Genomic DNA, 16,254 nt, shown 5'->3' with positions numbered 1-16,254 from the left:
GCTTCTTGGTATGCAGTACAAAACATTTCACAATTGACAGTTAATAACTGAAAAAACATGCAAATGCTGTCTTTGAACTCCTCTGAAAAAAAGCACAAAGGCCTGCAGTGATCCGCATCATCTGTTTGTATTCTTACTCCTCAGACATCTGTCGTTGATCTCATAACAAACACGTGAGCTACCGTCGTACAGTAAAGCCATGCAAATAGTTTTGTGAACCTACAGCTCTTGACCACAACAGCCATGGCGTCTTTCTGGACGATGGTGCGTATTCTTGGGAAGGCAGCGAAGCAACAATAGTCCTTCCGAGTGTCGTTCTGTATGGCATTAGAGAAGTACAGGTTGCCATCACTGCCCATGGAAACCCTGTTATCCTGCTTAAAGTGCTGGAGACCTGGAAAAGAATAAAAGGGTATCAGAGATATGCAATCACTGCAGACATTGCTTGTGTATGATGTCAAGCTGTGTCTTCGAGATTGTTGCTGGTGAGGAAACGCAAATCGGACAGAACCTTTCAAATACATGAGGGACAAGAAATACATTTTTTTTGCAGCAGCTGGAATGAATGTGTGTAACTATGAATGTGATCAGGGTATTGGTGGAAAAGAGAGAATTGCTCTCGTTGAAAGTCCCCAAGTAGATGAAGGCTAAGTGTGTTTTTTGTCACTGAAAATCAGATTGTTGTTGTAAGTTTTCTGACAAAATTGTGGAAAGTATCTCTGTTGAGATGAGTTTTTGTTGAAAAGTAAGACCCTTTCTGTTTAATCGGAAAGAGTAGCAATCACTCTCCCCAAAGCTTCTTTTACCATCATAAAGCACACGTTTAACACACATTTAAACTCAAGAAAAACAAAATAAACCTCACCAAAACACAGTCATAGTTCATCCTTCAGCTGCTCTAACAATCACTGACTGGTTTGGTTGAAATAAACCTTTAATTCATCACATTAGATGTTAAAATATTGTGAGAGGACCAAGAGGGAAAACAGAATATCTTCACACTCAATGTAGTGGATTATGGCGTTATTTCAACTAAACCAGAGTTGGTGTATTTTGGGACAGCTGAAACACAAAGCACATTGATCTGGTGAGTTTTATTTTGTTTCTGCTGAGCGTGAAATAAATGTGCATTACGATGATAAAATCACTGATTCTGTAAATGGAGTCTGGTGGCTTCGGCCAGAGCAATATAGCAGCTGTTTCTGGTCCTGGCTGCAGCACTCTCACTCAAAACTGGACCACTATCAAAAATAATTGTCCTCATTAGTTGCTTAAACACAAAAAATGGGGAAATAGGGTGCAGGTTGTGGTAATGGTAATGGAAATGCCCTTAAGAGTTTCCTTTCATAGAGCCAGTAAAATCATAAATACCCTGTGACAGCATATTTGGTTTACGTGGAGCCATTACTTAAGTCACGGGTCAGTGACGCTCTGTGTCACTTCTTAGTCAGCCCATTCAAAGTACTTAAGAGCTTCATTTAAGACATAGCCTTGAGTGACTAATTGTTTTGTCAATGTTCAAAGGCAAACTCATGAAAAAGGACATATTTTGTTCTGATGCACGTTATACAGCCCTTCAGGATGGTTCAAAGATGGGTCAGTACTATGGAGCAAACAATATTTCTAACACTGGAAGTAGAGATCACAGTGTTCAAAGACTCACATCATCATTTTTTTTTTTTTTTAATGTGTTCGTATTTTTCGGACAACCATCTGCATTTTTTTAAGTATCTTTAATAGTGTCCAATGTAGAGATTTCTACAACATTCCCTGGAAATATCCATGAGTGGAATTGAGACTAAAAGTATAAAACAAAGGCTTGAAACAAACTTTAAAACTAAAAAAAAGAATTGTGCACAAGTGTTTTTATCTACTCTGTCCCATGCCTCTAGGCACTGTCTTTCTGAACACCTAAAAAAATATCTATAAAAAGTACTGTTTTTCTTTTCTAGCATCAGTCAGTTTTGTTGGAGGCGGCTGAGGAGCTCTCAAGGGGCTGGACTGAAAACTCAACCCCCTTTGACAAAGCACTTCAGACAGAACTATGGTGACATTTACACAGAGATTCACTTTCTTTGGCAGTGGTGGGGAAAGTATCCTAATGTGAGGTAAACTTGTGAGCCGAAGGTGTGTAACTTTATCTCATTGTTCCTGCGAACAGTGATGGCCAGAAAGTTTCATCTACGCCAAATTTCAGCAAGGTGTGGTGCAGACACAAGGTGCTAGCACAATCATATTGTTAAATCGCCACAACATTTCAGCAAATTTGACCAATCATCAGAAGTTCCCAGGAGTCTCACAAATTACAGCTGTCCCTGTTCTGCCATACATGTATGTCACTAAACTTACTAGTTTGTTTCTAGTTGTAAAGAAGTCAACATGACACAACTGTCTTACATTTACTGACAAAAAATGACTGCTGAAACCGTGCAAGGCAATACCATGATGTACTGCACAAATGTAGGGGTAAAGTGCAGTGTTCGTCATGAAATCACGCACAAAAAAGTGCAACGAAATCTTGGAGGGACTGTAATGGCGAGTCTTTGTTTACAGCAGTTTGGCAACATATCTGTTTGACACTGTACTACATAGTTAATTTAAGCACAGAGCCTGTGCAATAGTCTTCATTGGAAAACCCGATCAAGCCACTAACTGACTGCAATGTTCTCTGAGTGTTTGGCCCCTTCAACCTTTGCACATCCAGCACAACAAAAAGTGAAATGCAACTGAAAGTGAAACGGAACTGAAAGTGAAAAGGGTACTTTTGAAGAGTCTTGCTTCTTGCTTACCGAGAGACATCCAGTAGATCTGGCGTGGGGCTACACCTTCGGGAGGGTTACAGTGCAGGGTCATCGGCTCTCCCTCTTTAACAACAATGGGAGGATGTTCCTCCTTCGGAAACTTGGGGACATCTAATCAAAAGACAGATGTTAAACAAGATGAGAACCAGAACAATTATGGTGGATTTGAAAAGCATTAATCAACAGTTAATATGTAGATGAGCTTCTTTTGAAAATTATACTCACTGGGCACTATGAGCTCAATCTCTTCCGTCATGGCAGTTCCGAGCTTGTTAAAAGCGTAACATCGATATTTGCCCTGAAAGTTGATAAGGTGCTTGTGGGGAAGCACAACAGTTCCACCTGTGGGGTCTGTTTTGTTTGTTGTGATGTGCGGAGGGATAAAGTCTTTGCCATCTTTTGTCCATCTGTATCTGTTGGAGCAAAATATATAGTTTCCATCAGTTAATCTCTGACATACAGAGTGTTTTTTTTTTTTCTTGAAGTGATGAATCTCGATCTATTGTCACAGTTCATCTTAAAAGGTGAGAGAGTTTTTTTGGTGTTAGAGATTATGTTGAGGTCACTTACGCTGGGGTCGGGTTGCCCTTGGCTTTACACCTGATCTTTACAGTGGGATCAAATGGAAGGGCGATAACGGGACCTGTTGTGTAGGTTATTATGGTTGGAAGCTGCTCCACTGTAAGATGAAGACACAGAAAGATCACAGAAATGTTAAATGTTATGTTTGGAAGGTTTTTATATATTTTCATGCTTTTTCTTTCATACTTCCTTGTAAGAAGCTCTGAAGTCAGAGGAATGTCAACAACCTGGCATGATCTGGACAAATAAGGTGCCTTAAATACACACCAGACTAAAATAGCACACCAGGACTTCATTGCAAAGCCTTTCCCTAAACAAAGTCACATCTGCTGCAACACTTAAACAATTTACTTCAAGTTGTTATTTGTTAGTCATAATTTTAAAACGCTGCAAACATTTACACTCAAGCTGGGTGGAGAGCTAAAAGTATGACCATAAGAGAGGGGAACTTTAACACATTGAGCAACCAGTTTGGCTTACAGGTAGTTATACTAAGTATCATGACACTCGTACCTTCCAGAGGAATATTGAGGCCTGTGGCCCAAGAGGTCAAGGCCAAAAGCAGAGCAAGCTGCTCGGTCCCCACCAACCTCATCACCCTCTACTGGTTAATGGAGACAGCAGATATCAGGAGAACACTTTGAAGCAGATCAGCAGGCGTCACTTGACATTCATAAAGGCGCAGAGGACCTGGTAGAGTCAGAAAAGGATCAAAAACATGGTCATAAGTCTACTAATTCAGCTGGAAAAAATAAACAAATGGTTTGACTAACGGTGGTCGCAGACCACACGGCAGCTCTGCAAGCATCTGTTCTAATCACAGAGATGTAGGGCTGAATGAACATCACAGAGGGAGAGTTGTTTAGTTCTAAATGGGCTGTGAATAATCGCACTTAATGTAGCAATGTTGAGAACAGGTTCTTTATACAATGTGGCCGACTGCCAAGTGAAAGTAAAGAAAACCAGAAAGCAAGTGCATGAATTAGATCTGACACCATGACAACATCTATCACCCTCATACTTTGCTGTGTTTTATACGATAATACCAATTAAAATGCACTCAAGAATGTTCTGTTGTGATAATTTCATTCCAAACATGCCTCAGGGTAAAAAATATAATACCCTTCATGATGTTTTGCGATAAATTTAGATTACCTAAATGGCATTTATTCGTACTCCAAGGCAGAGCAAGGAGAATAAATCATTTCAAATTATATATTTCTAATCCTAATCCTTACTGGTTGACTGGTAATGTTTTCACCTTGTGTCTGTGTGTCAACATGGCAAAATGTGTTCCTGTTGACACCTTTTGTGGCAGGAACTGCTTCTATGTCTGTCTACAAGATACAGACAGTTTAATGGTGGAAAATGGTGGCCTATCGTAGTATTGGACTACATGATAACTACAAGTGACAGTCAAAAAGAATAGGAAGCAATGCGTCGAGTCTGCAGAATCCAAAGTCAAAGAAAAACCGCCCATTGCTTATATTGTTGTTGTTATTCCTTTAATATTCCCCCATAAACAGTGTGCAGTTCACATACTATTGGTTTCATACCAAGGTTTCACACACACTAAAAAAATCTCACATACTGTTCTAGCTTACTAAAAAGCATGTCGATAAGGAATTACAGACACAGCCAGCTGTCGAGTTTCAGTTTACTCTAATAAAAACAAATGATAATAATATACGTCAGTGGCAGTGAAAAAAGCCTAATTATCGCCATCACCAGCTTCTTTAGCTAGTTGATGAAGATGAAGTTATTGGTGCCCCTCACAATCCCCAATACCTCTTTTACCCCAAAGTGTATGCTGTGTTTTTAAGCAAGTGTGCTACATTCATCATCATGAATGACAGAAAAACTTGGAACAATAGAAAGCACTTTAAAAAGACTTATCATTCTGAATTATCTTTTTTTTTTTCAGAGCTGATGATCGAAGTTTCTCATCTCTGTTGAAAGCTGCACATACTTGTCAGCACCCTTAAAAGCGTTCGGAACCCAACCCTATTGCTAATTATGTATAAAAAAGTGATGCATAGTTTCCCATTGAGGACACTACTAGCGATTCAAAGTCAGTTGTCCCTCATTGTTGTGATGGTGTAGCACAACACATCAGAGTACTTGTCTGGGGATTACCCTTTGAACTGTAAATCCGGGCTGGTGGCATCGCATGGCATGCTTACAGTAAACCCGACTGGCACAAAGCTGCTGTCTGCGACGATCGCTAGATCCAAGATGGCAGACTATAAATTGGTCTAAGCCCATCAGTATTTCACGGCTTAGTTCTCACAGCACTGAGACTGTGGCGGCAGCTCTGGCTATGCCAAATGGGTTCACCCCCCAGCTAATCCTGCTATCAGGAGAATGAAGGCAGGGAGCTCCAGCAGTCATACAGTACACTGCTTAACAATGACTGAGTGCTACCCGGGGTTCTTCTAAGGACACAAAGCTTCATGCGTTGTCCGTCTTAGTGAGAAAGGTTAATGTGGTAATTGCTGTAGACTGGTTGCAGGATTAAGCTGCTTGAATTTAGAATCAATTAAACAAATTGAGAGATTGTGGAAGAGTATTACTTGCAATAAGGTCTTTTTGTGATTATCTTCCCCCGGATTGAATGGTAAACAAAAGCTGGTTCGTGTTTGTTCCAGTGGAGTAAGCATGCATGTTCATGTTGAAATAAAGCTGTAAGCCTCTGTCATTCTTAGTCTAATGCTTTTGTATACTGTACTTCAGATACAGCTTTGGGACCACCAACTAGTAGTGGTATACAGTTATAAAACAGTTGTGACAGTGTTGTGATTTAAATCGGAGACAAAAAACACATCAGCCCAGTAGAGCATGCCAAGTCCCTGTTGCGTTTGAGGCCCAGACCCCACCAGTGACATGAGGTGTGGGACCTTTTATCCAGATTTGTGTTGATCCTGGCAACAACTAAGCGGGCAACTTTCATTCATGTGAAGCGAGTCCACTGTCTGGTGCACACCCAAGGAACCTTTCCATTTGGGTAATTACTGAGCTCTAACCACATACTGCCAATTTAATACCTCACACAAGGCTGACACAGTCCATCTAAAAGGCAAAGTCCTTAAAAACAGGGTGGAGTTACTGTGTAAACAGATAACAAAGCCTTTGTTTTGGGAGTAAAGGATCTATTACCTGAACACATGGCAGATCATGGCCACAAATCCACAGGGATTGTGTTTCTAAACCAATAGTTGGCCGGGGCACGAAGTGTGACTACTACACGACTAATCCCTGCCAACACACACTGTATACAACGACCCCCTCCCTCTCTTTAAAGTCAAACTAAGTACAACTTCCCAGCAGCCCTACAAATGACTGCATGTACATGTAGCTGCCAAGAACAGAATGCAAAGTAATGTAGAAGTTATCGGTACAAAAATAATCTATTATAATACACAGATATGGACTGATAACAGCAGTTTTCATGAAGACTACTCACTGGTTTTTGAGTCATTCCACATCCTAAGTCCACCTCTAGAGGAGGCCGAGGGCAGCTGCACTACAAGTCCATAGAGAAAGTTCTGTACAGGACCATCAAGGGATCATTCACACAACTCTCTGAACCAACATCTCTGACATGTCCTTCGTCCTCAACCTCACGTTTCTCCTCTGCTGCTGCACTGACACGCCTCCCTGCCCGCCCTTCCACTCAAGCGGCTAAAGGAGCGACAGGAGACTCACTCAAGTGACATATGTCGCCAAAGCCTCTCACTTGGCAAAGAGACTCTCTAAGCCTGTGACAATGACTGGGACAAAGCCTGCACTGCAGGGCTACTCAGCGAGCATTAAAGAATGGGCGGAGAGGAAGTACAGGCATGTCTCTCTCACTCTCTCTCCCTTTTTCCAGGATCCCTCCATCCTGCCTTCCACAAACTATGCACGCCCATTTACACCCGGCTTCATTTCAATGATTTTAATGCAATGTGTCTCAGCTCCATTGAAAAGAAGGGAAGGGAGTCATCTTCTCTCAGAGCTTTTGTGGAAGTGTACTTTCATTTCCATGCAATGCTCCAGGGTATTGATAGTTGAAGGCAAGGGAGGAGGTGCCTGAAATAGACATGATGGTGTTGATAGCAGGCCACCAGGATCTTTAAAAACGATTTGTCTTTTTTTTTTTTTTTTTTTTTTTGTAGGGGCATTTTTTTATTTTGCGATCATATTTTCTCATCTGGAGATACATGAAAAAAATATATTCAGTTTATTTCTCTGCATTTCTCTTGACTCCACACAAGCAATCAACTATTTTCACACTGAGGTCTCCGATGTCATCTGTCAGTAAGACTTTCAAAAGACCCAGTTCATATTCCAAGAACTAAAGCAGGGATTTGCGATGCAGGCACACTGTCACTAAACATGATTACACAGTTCATTTAAAACAGCCATCATCAAATGTTGTCAAATGGACCATTTCTGGGAGAACATGGCTTCTGTAAACAAAGAGGAAAAAGCCTCAGAGGCAAAACCTTGGACTAACATGTTCACTGAAAGCTTCACACATGGGACCATGTACGTACACAAAAGATTAAGGTAATCGGAGGTCTAGCTGTTGCAAGGCCAGGGTTAGACTTAACACACGGTGAGGTTGACATCTTTGCTAATGTCTGGTAATTTACTTTACAACATGTCAATGAATCGAGATAATAATCAATAATTGATGATGAAAATGATAGACCCCTGATCAGAGTAGAATCATGAGGAACCATGACATTCCGAAGGAGCAGACCAGGTCCCAACTGCCAGAGATTGGCCAACTAAAACCATCGTACTACATCAGACTGGCAGACTGGATCAAAACAATTTCCATTAATTGTGCTGTTTTGCCATGTCTTAATTTAAAGATATAAATAAGTCTACTGAACCTTTTTCAGATTCAAATAATCATCGCTCTGATAATGACTCACGGCTCACTGGTGACCATCACACAGTCAATTAAAAAGAGGACATTGCACAGGTCTCTGATCATGACCAGTTTCATTGTGCTTGTTCAATTAACATGAATGTTGAAAAACAAACAAGAGGAAACCTCATTTGTGAATTCCATCATCACGTCTCCACCAACACCTCAGTCCCCTGTGGTGACTGACAAAAAACGGTTGCCCTGCCCCGTGCCTCTGGCATGACGCACTTCCTCCCCAACAGTTCTTGCCTCCTGTGCGCTCAGGTAATTACAAGTCAAGTGCTTCTTTCTGTACGCAAAGCTCTGACATACATAGCAATTAGAAAATACCTTCCTAACATGCTTACGAATAGCTGGATGTACTACACCCTGAGTTGACTGGGTCAACCAACTCTAAATATGTGTCTCTGTGTGTGTAATGAGTATAATTTTAAAAAAGGATGGAAAGGCCACTGGGACACACCCAAGTATGTACTGTAAGTCTGTTACAACAACAGCGACAGTCAGGACTAATTCATGACTGTATTATAATCTCTGAGATTGTTTGAAAGAACAATTAAAAAGATCCCAGTGTTTACATATGCAACACAACATGCAGACATGCACACACAAAAGAAACACATTGTGAAAAGCTTTGCTGTCAGTGGACAATGATGAGGAGGACTCACACGTCCATACACATCTGCTGGGGCCGACAGAGGAACCTCGCCTCCAGACACGCTCCATTCAAGAAGAAATACTAGAGTGCTCTGGCAAACAAAACCTTTCCCGTGTCTGCTTTGTGTAGTACACAAGACGACTGAGACCCAGTGGGTTGGGCTTACATAATGGCTCATTCTCAAAATTCACAAAGTTAAACACAAACGCAATAGTAAAGATTGTGTAATCAAGCACATTTTCTGGCTGCTTCAGAAAACCTCTCACGCATGCTTTCAAACTGTGAGTTATCTATTCCGGTTGGTGCCTCGACCTTATCCATCTCAAATTACTTTTGATGTACCTAATTAGTTGTTGTATCTATGGAAGAGGCAAACACAGAAAAATCACATGCTCGACAACAGTGGCTTTGAGGAATGTGTTTCTGATCATTTGACTGAATCGTGATCTGATTTGTGTAATTCTGCTACTGATGCTGTTCCAGTGTTGTTGTTGGCATATGAGTCATAACTGTGATTGACACCTGCAGATGTTCTCTGATTATTCTTTGTGTGGCAAACGCCGTATCTGTCTGCGTTTTTACTATCATGGCTTCATTAACAATACGCTTTGAATGATATATCTACGTTACACATCTAGAGATATTTTTGAAGATTAAAACAGTGGAAGCGCTCAACAGTTAGCTATAGGTCCTATAGCGCTGCCCTAACTCAACGATTGTATCCAATAGATTGTGAGGTGTCAGATACAGTAGACTGCTCATTCGAGATACAAATTCATTTGAGGGATGTTAAAAATTCATTGTTAACCAATTAATCAACATTAAGATTTTAACTGACTGAAAATGTATCAACCAACAGCAAATATATTCAGATGTTCTCTATAATGAAAGAAACTGTATGAGGTTTGCTTGTTTGAGAAACCTTGGGAAAACAACACTTTGACAGAATTTAAGCTAGTTAAGCTCAGGAAATAGAAACTAACCTTACCTCAAAAGGTCAACGCTTCTTTTTTCTCATTGCTTGCCGGTGCAGCGGCGTTAGTCTTGTCTCTGCTTCAGTCCATCAAGTACTGTAACAAGTTAGTAATCTTCTGAGCACAGAATCCACACAAACAACTCTGACACACATCAAACACATCCACCTTCAAACCTGCACTTCCAGTATTATGTAAAGGAGGAGTTTGATGCTTTTTCATTGTTGACAGGAACAACAGGTTTGAAGATAAAAGCATGTAGCGTCTTTAAACCTCTAAGCACTCCAACAAAGACAAAAAGCATATGCATGTGAAGAGCTAGAGGTTTAAAATCATCAGCACTGGATACATCAATAACTTTACACAAACACACACACACACACACACACACACTAGCCAGTATTGTAAAAAGTACCCCAAAGCAATACTTAAAATATTACTGTAGTTAAGGGAAAGTCACTTATATGAACATTACATTCAGGAAAAAAAAAGTCTGGCAATAAATGTACTCGGTAAACATACACTGCAATATCTGACAAAATGACTTAACTTGGAGAAAAAACAATTACCTCAAAATAAGCAAGTTTATTAGGTATTCAGTTTGTTAAATTTGTTGTTAAAATGTCTTTGCTCATACAACCTACATTTAATCATCTTCTGAACTTAGTAATTCAGTTTCCTGACTTTTTAAAATTAAAGTCAACTATTAAAATTTCCACTGCAGGCTAAATAACACATACACAATGTGTACTACATTTTCCTGATTATTTTAATATGGTTTATTTTTCAACCAGTTGCTGATACAATAAATAATTTGAAATTGTGCTACACTGACTCTGATGCACCGTGCAAACTGCAAAGTAACTTGGATAACTAAAGTTTGTTTGTTTTTTTTTTAATGAATTTCTTGCCTCCAAAATGCAAGACCTCAAAATTCTACTGTACAGTGCTGGAGTAAATGTACATTTTATCCATCAGTGCCAATAGCATGTGATTTATTTGGCCTAAACAGATCCCTGAGGCAGCAACCTTACATAGGTTCATGGGTAGTTAAAATACCGTTAATGCCAGAAGAGTGATTTCATTCCTCCATCCTTCGAGTACTGATGTTTGCCGAGGTGTGCCGCTCAATTTAGTAATGCCAAGCTTTGATGTATTCATGCGCTGTCACAGAGCACTTTCTGGAATGTCAGGTCAAGCATTGCTCTACGAACAGAAGGTAGCATGGCACGCAAACAGCTGGCACGCTACATTACAACCTTTAATTCCTGACACCAAACACAAACCTCAATGTTGGGCATTTCCTGAATGAACAACATAGTTTCTCCTCTAGTGCTTCAGATTTTTTGGGCAAAACATTCCCCCACAAAGGAAACGTGGACATGGCTGAATTTCCATTTTAAAAAAAAGTGTGTTGAGTGACACGGGCCAGGAAACAACATAAATCACTATGGGAACGTGTCCCTTGCACAAGTGAAGAGTGACAAACAGTGGCATTCAGCAGCTTAATCCGTTTGCCACAGCTAGCAGCGCAGGGAAAGACAGTGTGGAGACCAGCAGTCACACTCAACTTCCTCCCTTCAAACATGGAGGCCGGGACAAGACCTCTTCACACCTTCCTTCACCCCGACATTGTTCATCACTGTTGCAGAGAGGCTGATAAGGGAGCAGTGCTGTGCTCTATGGCCTGAGCTAAACCAGTAATTAGTTTAAGGGATAATCCTGAAGGCCTTAAGTGGTATTTAGTTGGGTTGGTAAAGTCTTTCGAAGAAGTCCAACAAATGAATGAAATTCTGCTTCATAAATGCCGTTTGTCTAGGTCCAACCCTTCAGAATTTTGACCAAAGCTCAGTTTGTCTGACTCAAAACATGAGGATTTTGGAGGATTGTGTGCTTTGTTCACAAATATGACTGCTAATGCAAGCTACAATGAAATAACAGCTTTATAATGACCTCAACAGTTGTTTTTTAAGTGTTCGTTTTGTGTGTGGACAGCTCCTCTCACGTGTTTTGATGTTTTCTGGTGGAGAGACTGGTTTGTTAATATACCCATCACATCTTTAATTTATTATTATTATTATTATTATTATTATTATTATTATTATTTAGGTCTGTCAATTTTTATGAAAAATCCTAACATTTGTTCAAATGTGGGGTGAAATGTTCATATTTGAGCTGTAATACCCCATTTGAAATTTGTTATCTGTGATCAGCTTGACCCATGGCCCTGTGGACCCATCAGTATTTCATTACAAAATTGCAGGGCAACAGGAGCACCGCTTAGCTTGGTTGGCAGCGCGCACGACCCATGTGCCGAGGCCCTGCAGCGGCCCCGGGCTCGACTCCCGGCCCGGGTCCCCTTGCTGCATGTCACTCCCCGTCTCTTACCCTGTTTCCTGTCACACTCTTCAGCTATCCTGTCAATAAGGCCAGAAAAGGCCAAAAAAATATTTTAAAATAATAAATTGCAGAGCAACAACAAGCACCCTTAGACGGCAAAGTCACAAGTGTTTGTGGACTTTGTAAAAAGGCAACTGTCTTAACTCTTCAATGAAAACAAATATGCAGACTCACCTAGCTTAACCCGTAACTGAGGCACAACAGAAGAGCAGCTCAGTCGCTATGTACAACCTTGTTTGACTGCATATTATTCTGCACACGCGTCTTCAGCAGGCCCCCTGCCAGAGGAATGTAAAAAGGTCATCATGGATAAGATAGAGGGTAAGGAAAGGCATACAGCAAATACTGAGTATATACAGCTGTTGAAAAATCAACATTTGATTGCTGGAAGAATGGGACTAATGTTATGTTAAACAGGCTGTACATTATGCACATCCGTTAATTCTTTTGAACAAATTGCATGTCTTTTGAAATTTGTGTTTGTGAGACACAAGAATGTCGCAGTCCACGTGGTGCGAGTTGTTTACATGCTGATTTACAGTAAAAAATAAAAAATAAAAAAAAAAGAGAGAAAGTAATTGAAAACAATATGGATGAGATGATGGATTAGGATGCATGGAAAGCCAGGATAATTTTTTACCAAAAACTACTGATCGCTTCTGAAAACGTGAAACTGCCAGCTCATATTGGACGAAATCGTAACAAATGCTGAAAAGCTTGTATGTAATATGACAGCAGAGAACAGAGAAAGAAAGAGGGGAGGGTCTGCTGTCATTGGCTGTAGCTCGTTCCTGGCTCGCTGACCTGTCTGTGACTCAACCAGATATTTAGCCTTCTCGAAATCCAGCAGACGTCATCGCCAAGCTCCTTGATCAGGTCTTTGAATAGGACAGAGGACCTTTAATTACAGTGCTGGCACTGTATGTGTTTGTGTGTGTTTCTAATTATGTGCACGATTAGTTCCCAATGACACGAGACAGCATGTAGAAGATCCGTTTCAGTTCTTAAACACAATGCCTTCCCCGAAGAGAACTTGAAATGTTGAGGATCTCCTGTGCATGACTTGCAAAAGTATGTGTTTTTTCATTCTTTATTCACTTTTTTTGTTTAATGGATCAAGTAGGTTGTACTTGCTTGCCTGCTTTTCTCATGCAGCTTGTCTACCTTTCTGAGTATTAATTTTGCATCATGTAACAATCATCCACAGCACTACAAATTACAAAGGAAATGGCAGTAAATTGTCTGAGACAAACTGAAGACAAAGCACAGTGACAGCACCTGTTGACACACTGATTCTCTCATCTCACTATTCTTCTCATTGTAGGAATTTAAAAGAAATAACTGACAGTAACAGCCACCCATGAAGCTACAGACACTTTGATGCACTCAGTGACAAGTTATGATAAATGCCACTTTCTGATGTTTAGAAATAACAGCGGGACCTAGGGGATTAACGCTCCTCTCAAAAGGGCTCACACGCAGTATGTTATGATGGCTCACCTCAGGGTGAGACCTGCCTGGTCTTGTAGCACACCGTTGTGAACACTCAAACTCTCCCATCCTGCCTTGTAAACAACTTGGACTGGTTGCCATTAGTCAAGCCTTAGGTAAAAAAGGTGAAAAGAAAAGAGTTGATTTCATGTCACTTTGGGTCTTTCATCAGGCTGCTTGCACCTGCAGCATAGTTTCTTCTCAAATGGGACACAAAAGGATGAAGAATACTATTTCGACCTCAACATCTGTTTGTCTGGTTAAAGACAGTCTGAGCCAGGGCTGCAATCCCATAAGTGTGTGTGACATTAAGAGGTATCATGTATAATCTGTACAGCTTCAAAATTATAATACCTTTTAATCACCAGCATATGGGGCAATAATACTACATTCAATTGCATAGCAGCATTAAACAAAAAACAAAAAAAGATAAAAGTTAAGCACTTATGAATAATTGTAGATTAAATGAATAGAAAGAATGACAAGTGTTGACAGTAATTGCTAAATATTCTACATTCTACATCTACATTTATAATAAATCATAAATACGCCTTCTCATAATCAGCTGGCAACCAGTGCATTTTGATCTATCTGCTGCAACATGTCAAGAAACTGAGGCTCCCGAGTAACCTCAGAGTGCACCCTCACAGCTATGCAACAAAAATCATTTCATGTAAAGCAAGCTCTGACAAGGGATCACAACATATAATTGAGATAAGTACAACCCATTTGTGATAACTGAACTGAATAAAAGACTGAGAAAATATATCAGTCATCTTATCTCCATCAGTGACAGATTCTACTACACAAACACAATTATTGTCATCCTAATACAAGAATGACACACAGTGTGCTACTATCACATCACTGAAAGCAGCTGAGGTATTTCAAGTTCTCTTTCTGGAAATCGAATTCTCCTGTTTTAACCCAGGTTGCCTGTAATCTGTTCCATCAATGCTGTGGCTCAGAGCCAACAGTGCTTGAGGAGACTCATCAGCTTCTAAATTACTCTCTGGAGAGAAAACATAGGAGCTGTACCTTGCACCACCCTCGGAGGGATAGCCTCACTGCTGTCCAACACAAGCTCATGACAGGGGTACCCCTGTGAAAGTGTCAGGACCTTGCTTCATTTGCATTTCTGGAACACCATGAATGAAAGTGTTTGTTCTGGTCTGTGTGCCCTATTGAAAGGGTCTATTAAAGAGTGTTTTAGAGGTTCCACTGTGTTGCGTCGGAAGTTGGGACCTGGTGTATTGAGCAACATGCCAGAAAAAAGAAAAAAAAATGTGACGAAGGAAAAAGTGGCCAGGATCGATCTGTATGCAGATGATACACCGTTTGACGTCTTTCAGCGTGAGAACAGGTGGGCCAAATAACAAGTGACAGGATACGTTACGTTAATAAATGTTTCAGCACTGACACTAAACATGTTGGCAGGCAGTGATTAAACTCAGTGTGGCTGGTTTCAGATTCAGAGCCAAGTATCATCTGAAGCTTGTTTACTGTAAATCAGAAAGATTGCCACATTCCCCCTGGCAACTCTGCTGACTAACAATTATCAGAATACCTTCACAATCTATCACGCAGAGGCACTTGTAGGAGTAAGGAGGACATTCAGTTTTTAACAACATTGCAGTAAAGCCTCTCAATGAAAAATGAAACTTTGAATGATAAAAATGCCTGTTACCATGAAGAGGCAGAGATGTACAATAATTATAATTACCATGACACATGTGAATCATAGCCTGTGTTTTACTGCTGTTGTTCAACACATCATTTTTCAGAATGATGGATGAGTTTTACTCATCCTGACTCTTAAAAAGAAGCTCAATAGTTAATTTGTCAGAAAACAGTGTTGCTATAAAATCATCTGTGTTGTTTGTCAAAGCACACACACACAGTTGTAAGTGGCTAACCTCTGCACTACAGTGTGCATCGTCTGTGGTGGACCATCTGAACATGCAACATGGAGCTTCTGGCTGAAGAGTTCGTACTGAAGATACAAATAATATTCTTGCATTTTGTAATTTTCTTTTTGTCAGGTTTCCTGTTTTGGATACAGCTGGGAGCAGACAGCCTCATTGGCTCCAATGTCTGACTTACATTTTTGTATTGGTAACAATTTACTACAAAATAGCTCTGACAGAAATTCTACTTTTACAAAGTGTATAATCTTCAACTTGTTAAATACTGATGCTTTGGGTTGGCCAACTCCAAAGCACAGGTATTTGACACCTGAGAATGCACTTTCTCTAGAATTCCTGCCTCAGCTTTAAACACAGATTAATGATAGGGTTTTTTGTTATTATGTAATCCATGTCCTCATATGAAACGAACACAGCCCTACAAGCCTATCCAAAACCAAAATCAATCCGAAGTATTTTTCTGAGGGAAGGGTACAATTATATAGAGTACAATTCAATTTAG

The 16,254-nt window shown here is 40.3% G+C and overlaps 1 protein-coding gene across 11 annotated transcripts in view; it reads right to left on the bottom strand.

The window, feature by feature from the left end:
* LOC119023368 (neural cell adhesion molecule L1-like protein) overlaps positions 1 to 16,254 on the bottom strand; it is a 58,082-nt gene that overhangs the window by 32,113 nt on the left and 9,715 nt on the right. For 9 of the 11 annotated variants that reach the window (XM_037105236.1, XM_037105240.1, XM_037105241.1 and 6 more), the window contains 5 exons: positions 3,897 to 4,073; positions 3,372 to 3,480; positions 3,027 to 3,214; positions 2,790 to 2,912; positions 224 to 394 (listed from right to left, as the gene is read on the bottom strand). In XM_037105236.1, coding sequence (XP_036961131.1) covers positions 224 to 394; positions 2,790 to 2,912; positions 3,027 to 3,214; positions 3,372 to 3,480; positions 3,897 to 3,978 — 673 coding nt within the window. In that variant the 5' untranslated portion in view covers positions 3,979 to 4,073. Of the gene's footprint in view, positions 1 to 223; positions 395 to 2,789; positions 2,913 to 3,026; positions 3,215 to 3,371; positions 3,481 to 3,896; positions 4,074 to 6,846; positions 7,000 to 9,950; positions 10,033 to 16,254 lie in introns of those variants that run through there. The other 2 variants (XM_037105237.1, XM_037105239.1) reach the window with 2 other exon arrangements.

The sequence above is a fragment of the Acanthopagrus latus genome, chromosome 7, assembly GCF_904848185.1.
Source record: "Acanthopagrus latus isolate v.2019 chromosome 7, fAcaLat1.1, whole genome shotgun sequence".
Taxonomy (NCBI): Eukaryota; Metazoa; Chordata; class Actinopteri; order Spariformes; family Sparidae; genus Acanthopagrus; species Acanthopagrus latus.
This window is presented reverse-complemented; position numbering and strand designations above follow the sequence as displayed.